The sequence below is a fragment of the Mercenaria mercenaria genome, chromosome 6 (assembly GCF_021730395.1).
Source record: "Mercenaria mercenaria strain notata chromosome 6, MADL_Memer_1, whole genome shotgun sequence".
NCBI classification, from domain to species: Eukaryota; Metazoa; Mollusca; class Bivalvia; order Venerida; family Veneridae; genus Mercenaria; species Mercenaria mercenaria.
In genome coordinates, this window is record NC_069366.1 from 67,618,312 (window position 1) to 67,633,551 (window position 15,240).

Below are 15,240 nucleotides of genomic sequence, written 5' to 3' on the forward strand. Positions count from 1 at the left end.
ATGACCAAACTTTAATTTGAAAGATAGCCTTGATGAACTGATAATTCTGCTTCTTTCCGAATTCTTTATATATATTATTCTGTATTCTTAAATTAATGCATGTTTTGGTACATTTCTTTTATCATTCGTTTTAAAAAAATTGCGAATCTTTATTTGATTTAATTGTAACAAATATCTTAAAATTAACCTTTCACTTTTATTGTGTATTCCAATATTGCTTAGGGGTAAACAATATCCGATTTTAGTTAAGTTGGTCTGCAGTTCGCAGTTCGCAGTTCGCGTTTCGAATTGCGAACTGCAAACTGGTCTGCAGTTCGCAGTTCGCAGTTCGCGATTCGAATTGCGAACTGCAAACTGGTCTGCAGTTCGCGATTCGAATTGCGAACTGTAAACTGGTCTGCACTTTACGATTCAAATGTCAACGTGCAGTCTGATCAACAATGTCCTGCACATTGCAGACAAGAATGCATTTCACAGTTGGTCTGCAGTTCTCGTTTCGAATTGCGAACTGCCAACTGGGCTGCAGTTTGCGATTCGTGTTGCGAACTGCAAATTAGTCTGCAGTTTACGATTCAAATTTCAAAGTGTGCAGTCTGATCAGCACTGCCCGGCAAATTGTAGACAAGAATGCATTTCACATTTGGTCTGAAGTTAGCAGTTCGCGTTTCGAATTGCGAACTGCAAACTGGTCTGCAGTTCGCGATTCGAATTGCAAACTGTAAACTCGTCTGCGCTTTACGATTCAAATGTCAACGTGCAGTCTGATCAACACTGTCCTGCGCATTGCAGACAAGAATGCATTTCACAGTTGGTCTGCAGTTCGCGTTTCGAATTGCGAACTGCAAACTGGTCTGCACTTCGCGATTCAAATTCGAACTGCAAACTGGTCTGCAGTTCGCGATTCGAATTGCGAACTGTAAACTGGTCTGCGCTTTACGATTCAAATGTCAACGTGCAGTCTGATCAACACTGTCCTGCGCATTGCAGACAAGAATGCATTTCACAGTTGGTCTGCAGTTCGCGTTTCGAATTGCGAACTGCAAACTGGTCTGCAATTCGCGATTCGAATTCGAATTGCAAACTGGTCTGCAGTTTGAAATTCATATTGCGAACTGGGCTGCAGTTTACAATTCAAATTTCAAAGTGCAGTCTGATCAGCACTGTCCAGCGCATTGCGGACAAGAATGCATTTCATAATTAGTCTGCAGTTTGCATTTCGCGTTTCCAACTGCGAACTGCAAACTGGTCCGCAGTTCGCGTTCCGAATTGCAAACTGCAATCTTGTCTGCTGATTACAATAAAAATTTCAAAGTGCAGTCTGATCAGCACTTTCTTGTGCAATGCAGACAAGAATGCATTTCACAGCTGGTCTATAGTTCGCAGGCTGTGTTTCGAATTGCGAACTGCAAACTGGTCTGCAGTTCGCAGTTCGCAGTTCGCAGTTCGCGATTCGAATTGCGAACTGCAAACTGGTCTGCAGTTCGCGATTTGAATTCGAACTGCAAACTGGTCTGCAGTTCGGGATTCGTATTGCAAACTGTAAACTGGGCTACAATTTACGATTCAAATTTCAAAGTGCAGTCTGATCAGCTAACTAATACAGATGGATAACTCTAGCTACCCTAAACGGTGTTATTTTATGCTAAAATCTTTAGATAACGTAGGTAGAATCACCTGGGCTACTCAGGTCAAGCACTTGTTATTTTTGTATGGTTTGGGTTATGTTTGGATTTCACATGATGTTGGAAATATTGACTACTTCGTTAGTATTTTTCGTCAAAGACTCATACGGATTGTCATAAACAAAACTGGAAAGAGTCCTTCGAAGAATCAAGTAGATGTCACCATTATAAACATTTTAAAACTTTATTAAATACAGAACGTTACCTTACAATAAATTTGCCATTTAAATACAGACTAGCAATGTCAAAATTTCGTTGTTCAAGCCATAAGCTGCATGTTGAAACTGGTAGGCACAACAATACACCTTTTGAATCTCGTATCTTCGTATCTGCCAATTTTGTTATAATAGAAGTACACTAGTATTGTTGAATGTGAATATCATGCTTTTTTCAATGTGAGAAATTTAGTGAGATCCGTAATCAGTATCTTCTTAATTGGTATTCATTGACAGAAGTATACAAAGTTTTTATAACATACTTAGCTCTGATAATGAAAAGGTGTTATATCTAACAGCATTGTATCTGAGAAAACTCTTAAATAATGTTTGACCTGTTAAATATGATATTCAGCAGCCTATGTTTACTAGTCGACTGTGTGCTGAACCTATGAATATGTATTTTAACTTATCCGATTGTATATGTATACATTTGTGGGATCACAACTGTTTATATATTTTACTTACTATATATTACGTAGTGTATTTTTGGCCGGAGGCCTTTGTTACAATTCATAAACTTTTGACTTGACTTGACTTGACTGTCCAGCGCATTGCGGACAAGAATGCATTTCATAATTAGTCTGCAGTTCGCATTTCGCGTTTCCAACTGCAAACTGCAAACTGGTCCGCAGTTCGCTTTCCGAATTGCAAACTGCAATCTTGTCGGCTGATTACAATAAAAATTTCAAAGTGCAGTCTGATCAGCACTTTCTTGCGCATTTCACAGTTGGTCTATAGTTCGCAGTTTGTGTTTCGAATTGCGAACTGCAAACTGGTCTGCAGTTCGCAGTTCGCGTTTCGAATTGCGAACTGCAAACTGGTCTGCAGTTCGCAGTTCGCAGTTCCGGATTCGAATTGCGAACTGCAAACTGGTCTGCAGTTCGCGATTCGAATTCGAATTGCAAACTGGTCTGCAGTTTCGGGATTCGTATTGCAAACTGTAAACTGGCTACAATTTACGATTCAAATTTCAAAGTGCAGTCTGATCAGCACTGTCCAGCGCATTGCGGACAAGAATGCTTTTCATAATAAGTCTGCAGTTCGCATTTCGCGTTTCCAACTGCGAACTGCAAACTGGTCCGCAGTTCGCGTTCCAAATTGCAAACTGCAATCTTGTCTGCTGATTACAATAAAAATTTCAAAGTGCAGTCTGATCAGCACTTTCTTGTGCATTGCAGACAAGAATGTATTTCACAGTTGGTCTATAGTTCGCAGTTTGTGTTTCAAATTGCGAACTGCAAACTGGTCTGCAGTTCGCGTTTCGAATTGCGAACTGCAAACTGGTCTGCAGTTCGCAGTTCGCAGTTCGTGATTCGAATTGCGAACTGCAAACTGGTCTGCGGTTCAAGATTCAAAATAAAAATATTTGAACGTTACTCTTATACTTTAAGTAATAGGTCAGTATTTGCTAAATATAAAATTTTGAGCCGTGCCATGAGAAAATCAACATAGTGGGTTTGCGACCAGCATGGATCCAGACCAGCTTGCGCATCCGCTCAGTCTGGTCAGGATCCATGCTGTTCGCAAATTTGGTTTCTCTAATTGCAGTAGGCTTTAAAAGTGAACAGCATGGATCCTGACCAGACTGCGCGGATTGCGCAAGCGGGTCTGGATCATGCTGGTCGCAAACCCACTATGTTGATTTTCTCATGGCACGGCTCATTAATGTTAATGGTCTGCACTTCCTCCCTCTTCAGTAGAACTGCAAAGTCCCGGCAAGTCTGCGGCTCCTAGTTTTCGATTCGAACTACGAACTGCAAACTGGTCTGCAGTTCTCAGTTCGCAGTTCGCAATCGTAGTTCATAATTCGAATTGCGAACTGCAAACTGGTCTGCAGTTCGCAGTTCACGATTCGAATTGCGAACTGCAAACTGGTCTGCAGTTCAAGATTCAAAATGAAATGAATTTGAAGGTTACTCTTATACTTTAAAGTAATAGGCAAGTGTTTGCTAAACATAAATGTGAAAAGTCTGCACTTCCTCCTCTCCATTAGAACTGCAGACAAGAATGCATTTCACAGTTGGTCTACAGTTCGCAGTTTGCGTTTCGAATTGTGAACTGCAAACTGGTCCGCAGTTCGCAGTTCGCCTTTCGAATTGCGAACTGCAAACTGGCCTGCAGTTCGCAGTTCGCCCTTCGAATTGCGAACTGCAAACTGGCCTGCAGTTCGTAGTTCGCAGTTCGCAATTCGAATTGCGAACTGCAAAATGGTCTGCAGTTCGCGATTCAAATTCGAACTGAAAACTGGTCTGCAGTTCGAGATTCGTATTGAGAACTGTACACTGTGCTGCAGTTTACGATTCAAATTTCAAAGTGCAGTCTGATCAGCACTGTCCAGCAAAATGTAGACAAGAATGCATTTCACAGTTGGTCTGCAGTTTGCAGTTCTCAGTTCACGTTTTCAAATGCGATCTGCAAACTGGAAAAGTAAAGAAGAAATGAAAAATCTTGAAATGGAGCTTCTCTATCTTGCAGGATTTTTTCCAATGAATTTAGTAAATTTTTATGGAGGAGCCGCCCGTATCAATTACCGGTGACGAATATAATAAGCTTAAATATAAACAATGAAAACATGTAGAAGTTATAGCATGTTTGTCACGGGATGTAACATTTCATGTTCTTTAAACTTAATAGTGACGTGCGCCGCGCATAGCCGGGAACTAAATTTCTTTTCCCTGGCGGTATCGTCTGCTGTTTAAATTTGGATTGGATAATCCCGGGAATGAACGTGTTATTACGAATATTAACGGAGATGTCCGAGGCACTTCATCCTTTCCCGTACAGTCTTTGTGAATTCTTGTCATGTAGGTTACATTCTACCAATTCAAATTTCCCTTTTTTATTTCATATTAATAACAAAACATTCAGACCTCATTTTCAGCACTTTAGAGCATTTCATTGATATGAAACCATATATGTTCATTTAGTATAACATGTCTTCTTATCAAAGTAGAAAAATATTGACATGTTATGTTGTATACAAGAAAAATAATCTGTTCTGAGAAACATCACCCTCTAAAATGCCCCCATGAAAACAGCCGTTTAGCAATTACGCGTAGGTAGACATTTTCGCAAAGAATAAAACTTATTCCCGGAAATTTACAATGAAAATGGTCTAGATCTATTCTCAATACATAAGCATAAACATAAGCCAATAATTTAACTGTCACCTCCTCATGTCACTCATTATACCAGACTTCATCCATAGCATGGAACATCATTTTGGACTACTTCACATGTAACACTGAGTAGTCACTTCCGGTTTGGTGTAATCCGTCCTGTATGACCAATCTTCTTGGTTTGTTTTATGAGTATAAAGGAGAGCTAGAATGAGAGAAAGAAATTCACTGGTGCTCTCTTAGTACCTTTTACTGCCATATTCCTTCTACGCTCAGAGTAGTTAATGTACTCTTACGAGCAATACAGTAAAATTCATAGAAAACTGAATTAAAATCATTTAGAATTCTTATGATTACTTCAATTAATTCACCAGTCGGTGTGGCAAGGAATATTTTGAAATATCTTTAATATTGTAGTTTGTATTTCTTTACAGAGCGCGTGAATTTTTTATTATTTTTTTTTGTGAAAACTTTGTATTATTTTATCTTTTTTTTATCAGTTGATATATATTATAACATGTTTCAATGTAAGACATTTACACCCATTATAAGGATCGTCTACAGCCAAGTATGGCCTAATGTAACTCTTGAATGGCTTAAAGTCCAACCCGTTTACTGTCATGATGTTATAACATTTTTTTCTTATGGAATGTTTTTAACTCAAATACATTTCTATTGTATTTAGGACTTATTAAAAGGTCATAAAACACATGAACTGACATATAAAAAATAAAATAAAAAAATCTTGTGCAGCTTTTGCAGTAGTGCGTTGTTCCTGTAAAATAATTCAGCTTTACATTGTGTGATTTCTTTTATAGTACATGTGCCATTGATAAGTAATTTGAATTAAATTGTCCATAACTAATTGGAACGACGACATTTTTTGTCGCAGTCGCAATTATGCACTCGGCACTAAGACCTGCATGATTGGTCAACATACCTTAAATGGGCGTAAGAAGAGAGTTGTGTTGTTTGTCTGTGCAAAATGTAACCAATCAAAGTGTTTAAATGATCCAATGGGGCTTTGAAGAGTGCTGACATAATCCCCAAGTCTTGTATAAAAGACATGCCCGCCATTTACAGACGCATTGTGATAGCATTATGAAAAGCATTCTTGTCCGCAATGCGCTGGACAGTGCTGATCAGACTGCACTTTGAAATTTTAATCGTAATTGTGTCCCAGTTTTACAGTTCGAAATACGAATCCCGAACTGCAGACCAGTTTGCAGTTTGCAATTCGAATCGCGAACTGCAGACCAGATTGCAGTTCGCAATTCAGATCGCGAACTGCGAACTGCGAACTGCAGACCAGTTTGCAGTTCGCAATTCGAAACGCGAACTGCGAACTACAGACCAGTTTGCAGTTCACAATTGGAAACACAAACTGCGAACTATCGACCAACTGTGAAATGCATTCTTGTCTGCAATGCGCAAGAAAGTGCTGATCTGACTGCACTTTGAAATTTTATTGTAATCAGCAGACAAGATTGCAGTTTGCAATTTGGAACGCGAACCGCGGACCAGTTCGCAGTTGGAAACGCGAAATGAGAACTGCAGACTAATAATTAAATGCATTCTGGTCCGCATGCGCTGGACAGTGCTGATCAGACTGCACTTTGAAATTTGAATCGTAAACTGCAGATTAGTTTGCAGTTCGCAACACGAATCGCGAACTGCAGACCAGTTTGCAGTTCGCAATTCGAAACGCGAACTGCAGACCAATTGTGAAATGCATTCTTGTCTGCAATGCGCAGGACAGTGTTGATCAGACTGCACGTTGAAATTTGAATCGTAAACTGCAGACTAGTTTGCAGTTCGCAACACGAATCGCGAACTGCAGACCAGTTTGCAGTTCGCAATTCGAAACGCGAACTGCAGACCAACCGTGAAATGCATTCTTGTCTGCAATGCGCAGGACAGTGTAGATCAGACTGCACGTTGACATTTGAATCGTAAAGTGCAGACCAGTTTACAGTTCGCAATTCGAATCGCGAACTGCAGACCAGTTTGCAGTTCGCAATTCGAATAGCGAACTGCGAACTGCGAACTGCAGACCAGTTTGCAGTTCGCAATTCGAAACGCGAACTGCGAACTGCGAACTGCAGACCAACTTAACTGATATCAATATCCGGTCAGTGTTGTTTCAAGGCGGGTCATAAAAGATATGTTACCCAACTTATTATAAGTGAGAGGTATTTTTATTGTTTTATGGTTTTTGCGTTGTAATATAATGTTTTTCACTTTCTCCTGTCTCCCTTTCTTTCATGAAATTTGTTTTTACGATTTTTACCCTTATTTCATAAATCGTATGACAGTAGGAAGAATCAGTACAAATTTAGAATTCACATCGTTAATAGGGTTGTTCCGTAAATATTTACTGAGTAAAGAACCTGGCCCAAATTTCACGAAAAGTCTTAAGTTTTTAATTAGTTAAGTCTGCTATTCTAAAATTGAGATATTGATGAAGTTATTGTTATTAAATGTTGTTTTTTTTCTGTAACAATATATTTATAGTTAAAGTATACTATGGTAGTAGTATTTTTCAGCAGTACTTGTTCATGTCACGCAAATATGATATTTCTATTTAGGCACGAAATAAGAAACTAAATCCTTACCATGCTAAATTACAATAATGAACTTGTCTATCTTTCAATTTGGACATTACTATTAATTATGAAAAGGGTGCATATCAAAAAGTTACTGGCTGAATGGCAGACAGTGCAGATCATGATCAGTCTACACTGATTTCAAAGGAAGAACCAATCGCGTTCAGCATGGTAAGGGTTAAGTATTTAGTTTTATTTCTATATTTCTTTTTCTTTAAAGCGACCGGCTTCCAGATCGTTCGACAATAAAATACTTTTTAGATGTCTTGAAAAAAAAATGCTATATTTCTTATGAAGGCTTCAAAACTTAATTACTGACAAACTTTATGTTATAGAAATACATGAGAATTTGCTGCTTTTACTACCTTTTGCGATGAAAATCGGAAAACGTTAGTGGTTTAGAATTTTGAAAATATTTTAGAATCAAAAGCTCATATTCTAATGTTCATAATATGTGAAAGAAAGCGCGTATAGAGCAAAGGGCTATAAAAATAAATTGTATTTTATACTTCTTTGTATAGAGGAAGTATATACGATGTTTAGATAACATATTCATATTCTTGAATATTTATTTTATTTACAGACAGTTTCTTGTGCGTAAATATTTCTTTTCTGTACATAGATATACGTTAGCATGATGTTTCATGTATTAAAAAGAAAGTAAATCTGTGTTCGATGTATAAAATGTAACGATTTCTAAATATTTTAGATAACATATTCATATTCTTAAATATTACTTTTATTTGACAATTTATAAAGTATTATATAATTTTTCGACTTCCGTATTTATAATACAAAGCTTAATCAACTTCATTTTGAAACAAAAAATATTATAATTGCTTAAATTCTAGCAAGGATATCCCAGAATCTGATCTGATTTCCGCTTTAATAATTACCAAAACTTCATTCAATTCAAGTACATCGTTTAGCAAACCGCCCGCCTGTAAATGCATCAGATAATGACCAAAGATGTTAATTATCGATTTTTCCCCCGTGTTACAACAACAACAACAACAATTAGTACGGAAATCAACGAATCCGTCCGATAGCGATGATATCGGATTATTGGTTTTATTGATTTTTATGATAGGTAGATCTGTCCCGCTTTATCGGTTTCGAGATGTTACTAAAAGTTGGTAATGATCTAACGAAGCTGGTCTCAAAATAACAGAAAGTTTGATGAAACTATGTCTTCCGCCAGACGCACTAGATCTGAAAACTGCGATAGTTAATGTGTCTGATGGTGTATTTGTTGGCGCATATTTAAAAGTTGAATAGATCTAGAAACAGTGTACGTCCTCGCTTATTATTTTGAATTTCAAGTGTTTTATACTATTTTATACTATATGTATACACTTTTGAAGGTAAATAACATAGAGTTTGAATACCACCGTTTACATTTATCGTATGTTCAAACGTTTTAACTGATTCTTGCATAATTAACAAATAAAGCGTTCGTGTTGGATGAACATAAAATCGGAAATCCGGGGTTACACTTGGGACATACTTACGTTGGATATTAAGTGTAAATAATATGATTTTTCCTTAACTGAATGCCTGTGTATATAAAGTTCAATACTAATGTACATTATATACATATCGGGAGAATTTATGGGTGTAACTAATTTTTAAAGCTAGCTGAATGAGTGAAACATTTTCTTGAAACAATATTAAATATGGAAAGATTCGTCACATATAGTCTTCTCGTACTGGTATTAATACTGTCATGGAAGCTGTACCAATAAAGCAGGACTTTTCTAATACCCCAGGTCCAAAAGGATTACCTTTCCTTGGGTCTGTTTTCTCTATGAACCCGGAGAAAATGCATCTCAGCTTTTTTAAGTGGGCTTTGAATTATGGGACTATATTCAGAGTTAAACTTTGTGGAAAGTCAATTGTTGTTTTAAACGATTTCGATCTTGTTAGAAAAGTATTTGCGGATAAAGAACAAGTTGGTTATTTCAATGACCGACCTGAAACTTTTGTCAGAAAGTTCGCTGTATATGATACAGCAGATATTGTGCTTTCACGTGAAAACAGTCAGAAGTTTGTTTAACTGAAAACCATTCTTCAGAAATGTCTGAGATGTCAGAGTCAGACTGGCAGTTTTCGGAATAGCTTTAAAGAGGAGTTGGTACGGCTTGAGGAGAATATTGAGGCTTGACGGAAAAGAGTTTGACGTTAGTCCACTGCTGCGCCATTCATTAGCAGATCTTATTTCAATTTTGCTATGAGGAGAAGGGGTCGGTAGCGAAGCCAGCAAGCGTTTACGGGAATTTAACGACAGCACGCTTTATTTATTGGAAACCTCGGTCAATTTGTTTCTGTCAACTTTTCCATTCACAAGACATGTACCTGGTAAATTTAGAACAGTTTATAAAAGGATGATGTCATCCAGGGATTGGATAATTGATAAGTATTTTGATCAGTGTAAGTCAGACAAGACAGCAAGCAATGAGAAGGGGCTTGTACATGCACTGCTTACGCAGCAAACCGATGTAAACAAAGAGAAAGGATACGCTTTCATCACAGATGAAAATATAAAGGGAATTATTCTAGATCTTAGTGTCACAGCGATGAAAACTACATACTCCGCCGTCGCCGCCTGTTTATTACTATTACTGAGCCATCCGGAGTATATCTCTGATATCCAAACTGAAATAGACGGCGTTGTTGGATTGGATCGGGTACCAGAAGAGGAAGATCAAGCAAAGATGCCATTCAGCAGAGCTGTGGTGTACGAGGTTCTCAGATACGTCTCTCACACAAGTCTTGGTCTACCACATTTATTGACAAAAGATTACACATTGAATACATACCACTTTAAAAAGAATGACATTTTCCTGTCAAATGTTTGGCACATACACCACGATCCGCATTTTTGGGACAAAGCTTGGGAATTCTGCCCGAGAAGATTTTTGGATGACGATGGCGCTCTTTTACCTGCCAGCCATGAAAATATGAGGAGAATTGCAATTTTCTCCGTCGGAAGACGAATTTGTTTGGGGAAGGACATTGCTTTCAACAGAATCTTCCTTTATATCACAAATATTCTCCAGAAGTTTACACTCCTACCTCCAGACTCTTGTACTTTACCAGATGCTGATCCAAGAGAATATGTCCCCGGACTTGTGCTACAGCCAAAACCATTTACGTGCAAGCTGATCAGAAGATGTGATAGACAATTATAGGACTGATCGTCCGTCTGATGACGAAAGAACTTAAAACAACTTTGTTTCCAGTTTAGTCCTTATCATTTAACATGATAATTTCTGTTTTAGTGTCTCTAAGTTTCACTTAGGTATTACATCTTTGTATGAATCATAACGAATAACTTTCAGAGATACATGGCTTATATTAATAAATCCTTAGCAACTCAGCAAAATAACAACAGCAGTATTCTAACGCCCACTAGCACGGGCCTAAGGGAAACTTGATTGATTGAATATTTTACTTTATTTCTATTTCTCCATTTATTGCAGATTTATATAACATTAATTACGTTTTGTATATATAACTGTTCCTATGCATAATCAGGTTTTGAAGTTTTGATTACACCTTACACTGAAACCAGTCATGACTGCGAAGTTATCAGGTGCAATATTTTATATAAAACAATTATAAATTGCCAAAATTCGTTTAGTTCATTTGGTAGACAACAATTGGTACAAAGTTATATCTTTTCTATGAAAGGCGATGAAATTTTCTATTTATAATGTACTGCACAAATAAGTGCAAAGACATTCTTGACCTGCGGTTTATTGAGGTTATGTACTGTCACATGAATATAAAATAACTGACTTATTTGATTCAACGTTGTAAACTTTTAAAGAAATGAATTTCGGAAACGATAAAGTCATCAACTAATGGCGGATGTTCGAATAACATAACAAGCGCTCTAACGTCGCATCACAACGCACACTTTCCATGGGCAGATTCGAGGAAAATGCATGTTTTTATCATGACGACTTGACGTATGTATACAATTATAGCCATTCGAGCGTTGTACCCCATGTAATATTCGGCTTTTTGGGCCACAAAATTTACTGGGGACACGTATTCATTAGTTGTATATTATCTCATCTAATGAAACAGGTTTGGACATACTGTTAAAAAGTCTAAGAGGGAATCTCAAATGAAAAGAAATCTTGACATGGTAACTACAGAAATGAGTGGAATAGAAATGACGGTGTTCACGAATAAAAGTTTTTTATCTATCATTTTAGATTTTCTCGTCTTTTTAATGTTTTTTTTTTCTTTTTACCAACGTTTAACCAGTTGCCCGCACATTGACACACGCAGCATCATGGCGTACCAATGCTGGTAAAGGATAGATATATGTTCATGTTTTTGTAAGATAACCGTGTCCGATCATGTATTATAATAAGTGTGTTTTTCCCTAGTGAAATCATGTTCAATAATCTTTCCTTAAAAAACAATGCATAGAAAAATCGCGTTTTAACGTTATTAATTCACGAAATACGGAATACTTTCACAAGGGCGTAGCCCTAGTGAATCATTCTGGCGAAGTATAACTGATACTGGATGTAGTAATTTAAGTGAAACACGATTTTGCTAAACATTATTTTGATTCTATAATGCCCTTTATCTAAAACGGGGATGAAATATAGCAGTGTTCTTTCGTGGTCGCAACAAAAACATTGACGCCATCGCCCGTTAACGTGACGCCATTTTAGCGTAAATTGTTTTAACAGAATCAAACATATTAGAGTGTTATTATATTTCTATAATTTGCTTAAAAGCATGTGATAAAAATTTTCTTGGTATTTATAAAACAAATGAGCCGCACTATGAGAAAACCAACGTAGTGCGTTTGCGACCAGCATGGATCCAGACCAGCCTGCGCATCCGCGTAGTCTGGTCAGGATCCATACTGTTCGCTAACGGTTTCTCTAATTGCAATAGACTTTGAAAGCGAACAGTATGGATCCTGACCAGACTGCGCGGATGCATGCTGATCGCAAATGCAATATGTTGGTTTTCTCATGGAGCGGCTCAATTATAGTAATTTACTAGTAAGATAGTGGACTCATATTGGCACTCGCCAATAAACGTCGCATAATGTACTCTCGTTAGAAAAATTGGCATTCTTCGGACTTAAGTATATCTCTGCGTGCCCTTGATTTTCCGTAAAATCAGAGATGCAGAAACTGTATGCGTAATTTTCCAGTGGCCATTACGGGTACACTACCTTCACATCTGTCCTACAGCTAACAATATGCTACATAACAGTCGGACTTTTTTTTTCTTTTTTTTCCTTTTTCCTATTTTTCTTGAAGAACAGTATAATGACAACTACAGACACTTCAAAGTAGCGAAAATACTGATGCATTAACATTAAATTAAGCAGTGACTTTTTTGGTGTCTGGACATGAAACTGATGTGAACTTATACGTGGTTTAGTTACATATTTCAGTTTTTAGATATTGTAAAAAAAGTTACGGCACGTTAGTTTTGTTAATTTCAGTAGCATGCGATCAACACCGCCATCATCGTTTTCATCTTTTGATTTTAGTAGCCGTCACGAACAGCATTACCATCATCATCACCTAGGTTACCGCCGCCGTCGTCGTCAACGTCTCCCCTTCTTATAAGCTCTCGAAAGCTGGAAACCTATCTCAGATTTCAAACTTACTACCGGTCAGTTTCAATAGTTTACATGACTATGAAACAGACAGTCAGATGTTGCTGTTTTAAGAATGGTCCCAAAACCTCATACCCTGGTTCATAATCCAGGATTTTATGGCATTTTATTGATATGAGCTGTGGCATTATGTTGCGCAATTTGTTTCTACGATGGAGTTGATATTAACTAACACTCGTAGAAACTTTGAATGTTCAGTTTCGAAGTTCGTGAGCATGTGCAAAATCAATTAATTTTGTAGTGAAACATATGAGCCGTGCCATGAGAAAACCAACATAGTGGGTGTGCGACCAGCATGGATCCAGACCAGCCTGCGCATCCGCGCAGTCTGGTCAGGCTCCATGCTGTTCGCTTTTAAAGCCTATTGGAATTGGAGAAACTGTTAGCGAACAGCATGGAGCCTGACCAGACTGCGCGGATGCGCAGGCTGGTCTGGATCCATGCTGGTCGCATACCCACTATGTTGGTTTTCTCATGGCATGGCTCATATGTATCGGCATTCTTGTGCCTCATCTGACTACAGACTTACTCGAATGACCTTCGTGGGAGGATACTTTAAATGCTACTTGTTCGCATCCGTGATCTACTAACGTACATTTGAGGTATACAAAGCCAAACGTTTCCTCAGTACAGTAAAAGGGTTTGCATTGACTCTTCGTTTTTATTTACGATATCATATTACTATTCCTAAATGAAAAGCACCATTGCAGAAATTCTTCAGGGTTTTCAAATGCTTGGGAAAAGATTGTACCGTTTTCATTAAGTACACACGGAGTACATATAGGCCAATTATAAATTACTGTTGTTGATTTAATTCACTTGGTAGACAACAGGTGAAGCAATGCTGTAAGATCGTCATTTACTGTACGACAAGTATCAAATGGAATTTAATTGCATAAACGAGTGCAGAAACATGTCAATTAAATCTTCAAAAACCTGATGAAGTCATTATAATGTAGTGTTTCTTTTACAACATTGCAGGTTGCACCGACATAGCAAACTTTGCCAGTTCACTAGTAATGAAATAGTCTGCACTGCTAATACAACAAACTATAGTCCCGCTTTAGTTCTCTTACGTTTAGTCGACTGTTACGAGTCACAAATTTAAGGCTCAAGAGTACAAAACTTTCGCACGAATGCGAAAAAGATTATCATAAATGCTTACAAAACGCTGCAAAAATCTTTAGTTTTTACCCTTTTCCCATTATTCACTGTGGATCTAGAGTGACAGTGACACGATGTATTACAAACACAGTTATAGGTCATATGGCGACTTTCCAGCTTTTCACAGAGGAGGAAGACTCCGGTGCCCATCTGTGGGCATTGTTTCATCACAGGCATGCACATAGATAGAACCACCAACCTTCCGTAAGCCCTACGGATGGCTTCATATATAAAGACTATTACACCAAAAAGAGGCTTCGAATCTAAAACGGTGAGGTATGAGTGATTCGAAGTTAGCGACCTTAACCTGGCCCGCAGATTATGCAAAATAGTATTTACACGTATGTAGAAATAGTATGGACCATTTTCAGGACATTGTTATAGTTAAGTTAAATTATCGTAAGATTATTATTCACATATCTTGGCTTTGTTCTAGTCACTATAAATGACAATTGTGGTCGTCATGACTAAGTTTGAAATATCTATGTTTAGCATCAACTTATAATTTTCACTGCTAATCATTATTTTGTTCATCATCGTCAACAAACACATCGTCGTCAGCACGGTCAAAGTCATTCAGATTTATAAGCAGCAGTGTCGGCAACGTAACTGTCTCACTAACTCCTTCATTCACTTTCATTAAATCCACAATCTATAAAACTGATATTGGAAACCAGTCTCCCTTTCCCGTTCGGTACATCAGAAACAACCATCATTATGTCGGAGTCCTGAGGTTGTTGACTGTCATTGATATATATTGTAACGATATTTCGTAGGTGAAAAAAA

The 15,240-nt window shown here is 37.7% G+C and overlaps 2 protein-coding genes across 3 annotated transcripts in view; both read left to right on the top strand.

Annotated features, from left to right (window-relative positions):
• Positions 1-15,240, top strand: part of LOC123548523 (sodium-dependent noradrenaline transporter-like) — a 214,771-nt gene that overhangs the window by 183,152 nt on the left and 16,379 nt on the right. The window lies entirely within an intron of this gene.
• Positions 8,986-12,208, top strand: LOC123548524 (steroid 17-alpha-hydroxylase/17,20 lyase-like). The gene has a single exon (XM_045335840.2). The coding sequence runs from the start codon at positions 10,010-10,012 to the stop codon at positions 10,814-10,816; it is 807 nt and encodes a 268-aa protein (XP_045191775.2). The 5' UTR covers positions 8,986-10,009; the 3' UTR covers positions 10,817-12,208.

Excerpts from the sequence above, each read along its gene's own strand:
- LOC123548524 (XM_045335840.2), top strand. The coding sequence starts at position 10,010 with ATGATGTCATCCAGGGATTGGATAATTGATAAGTATTTTGATCAGTGT.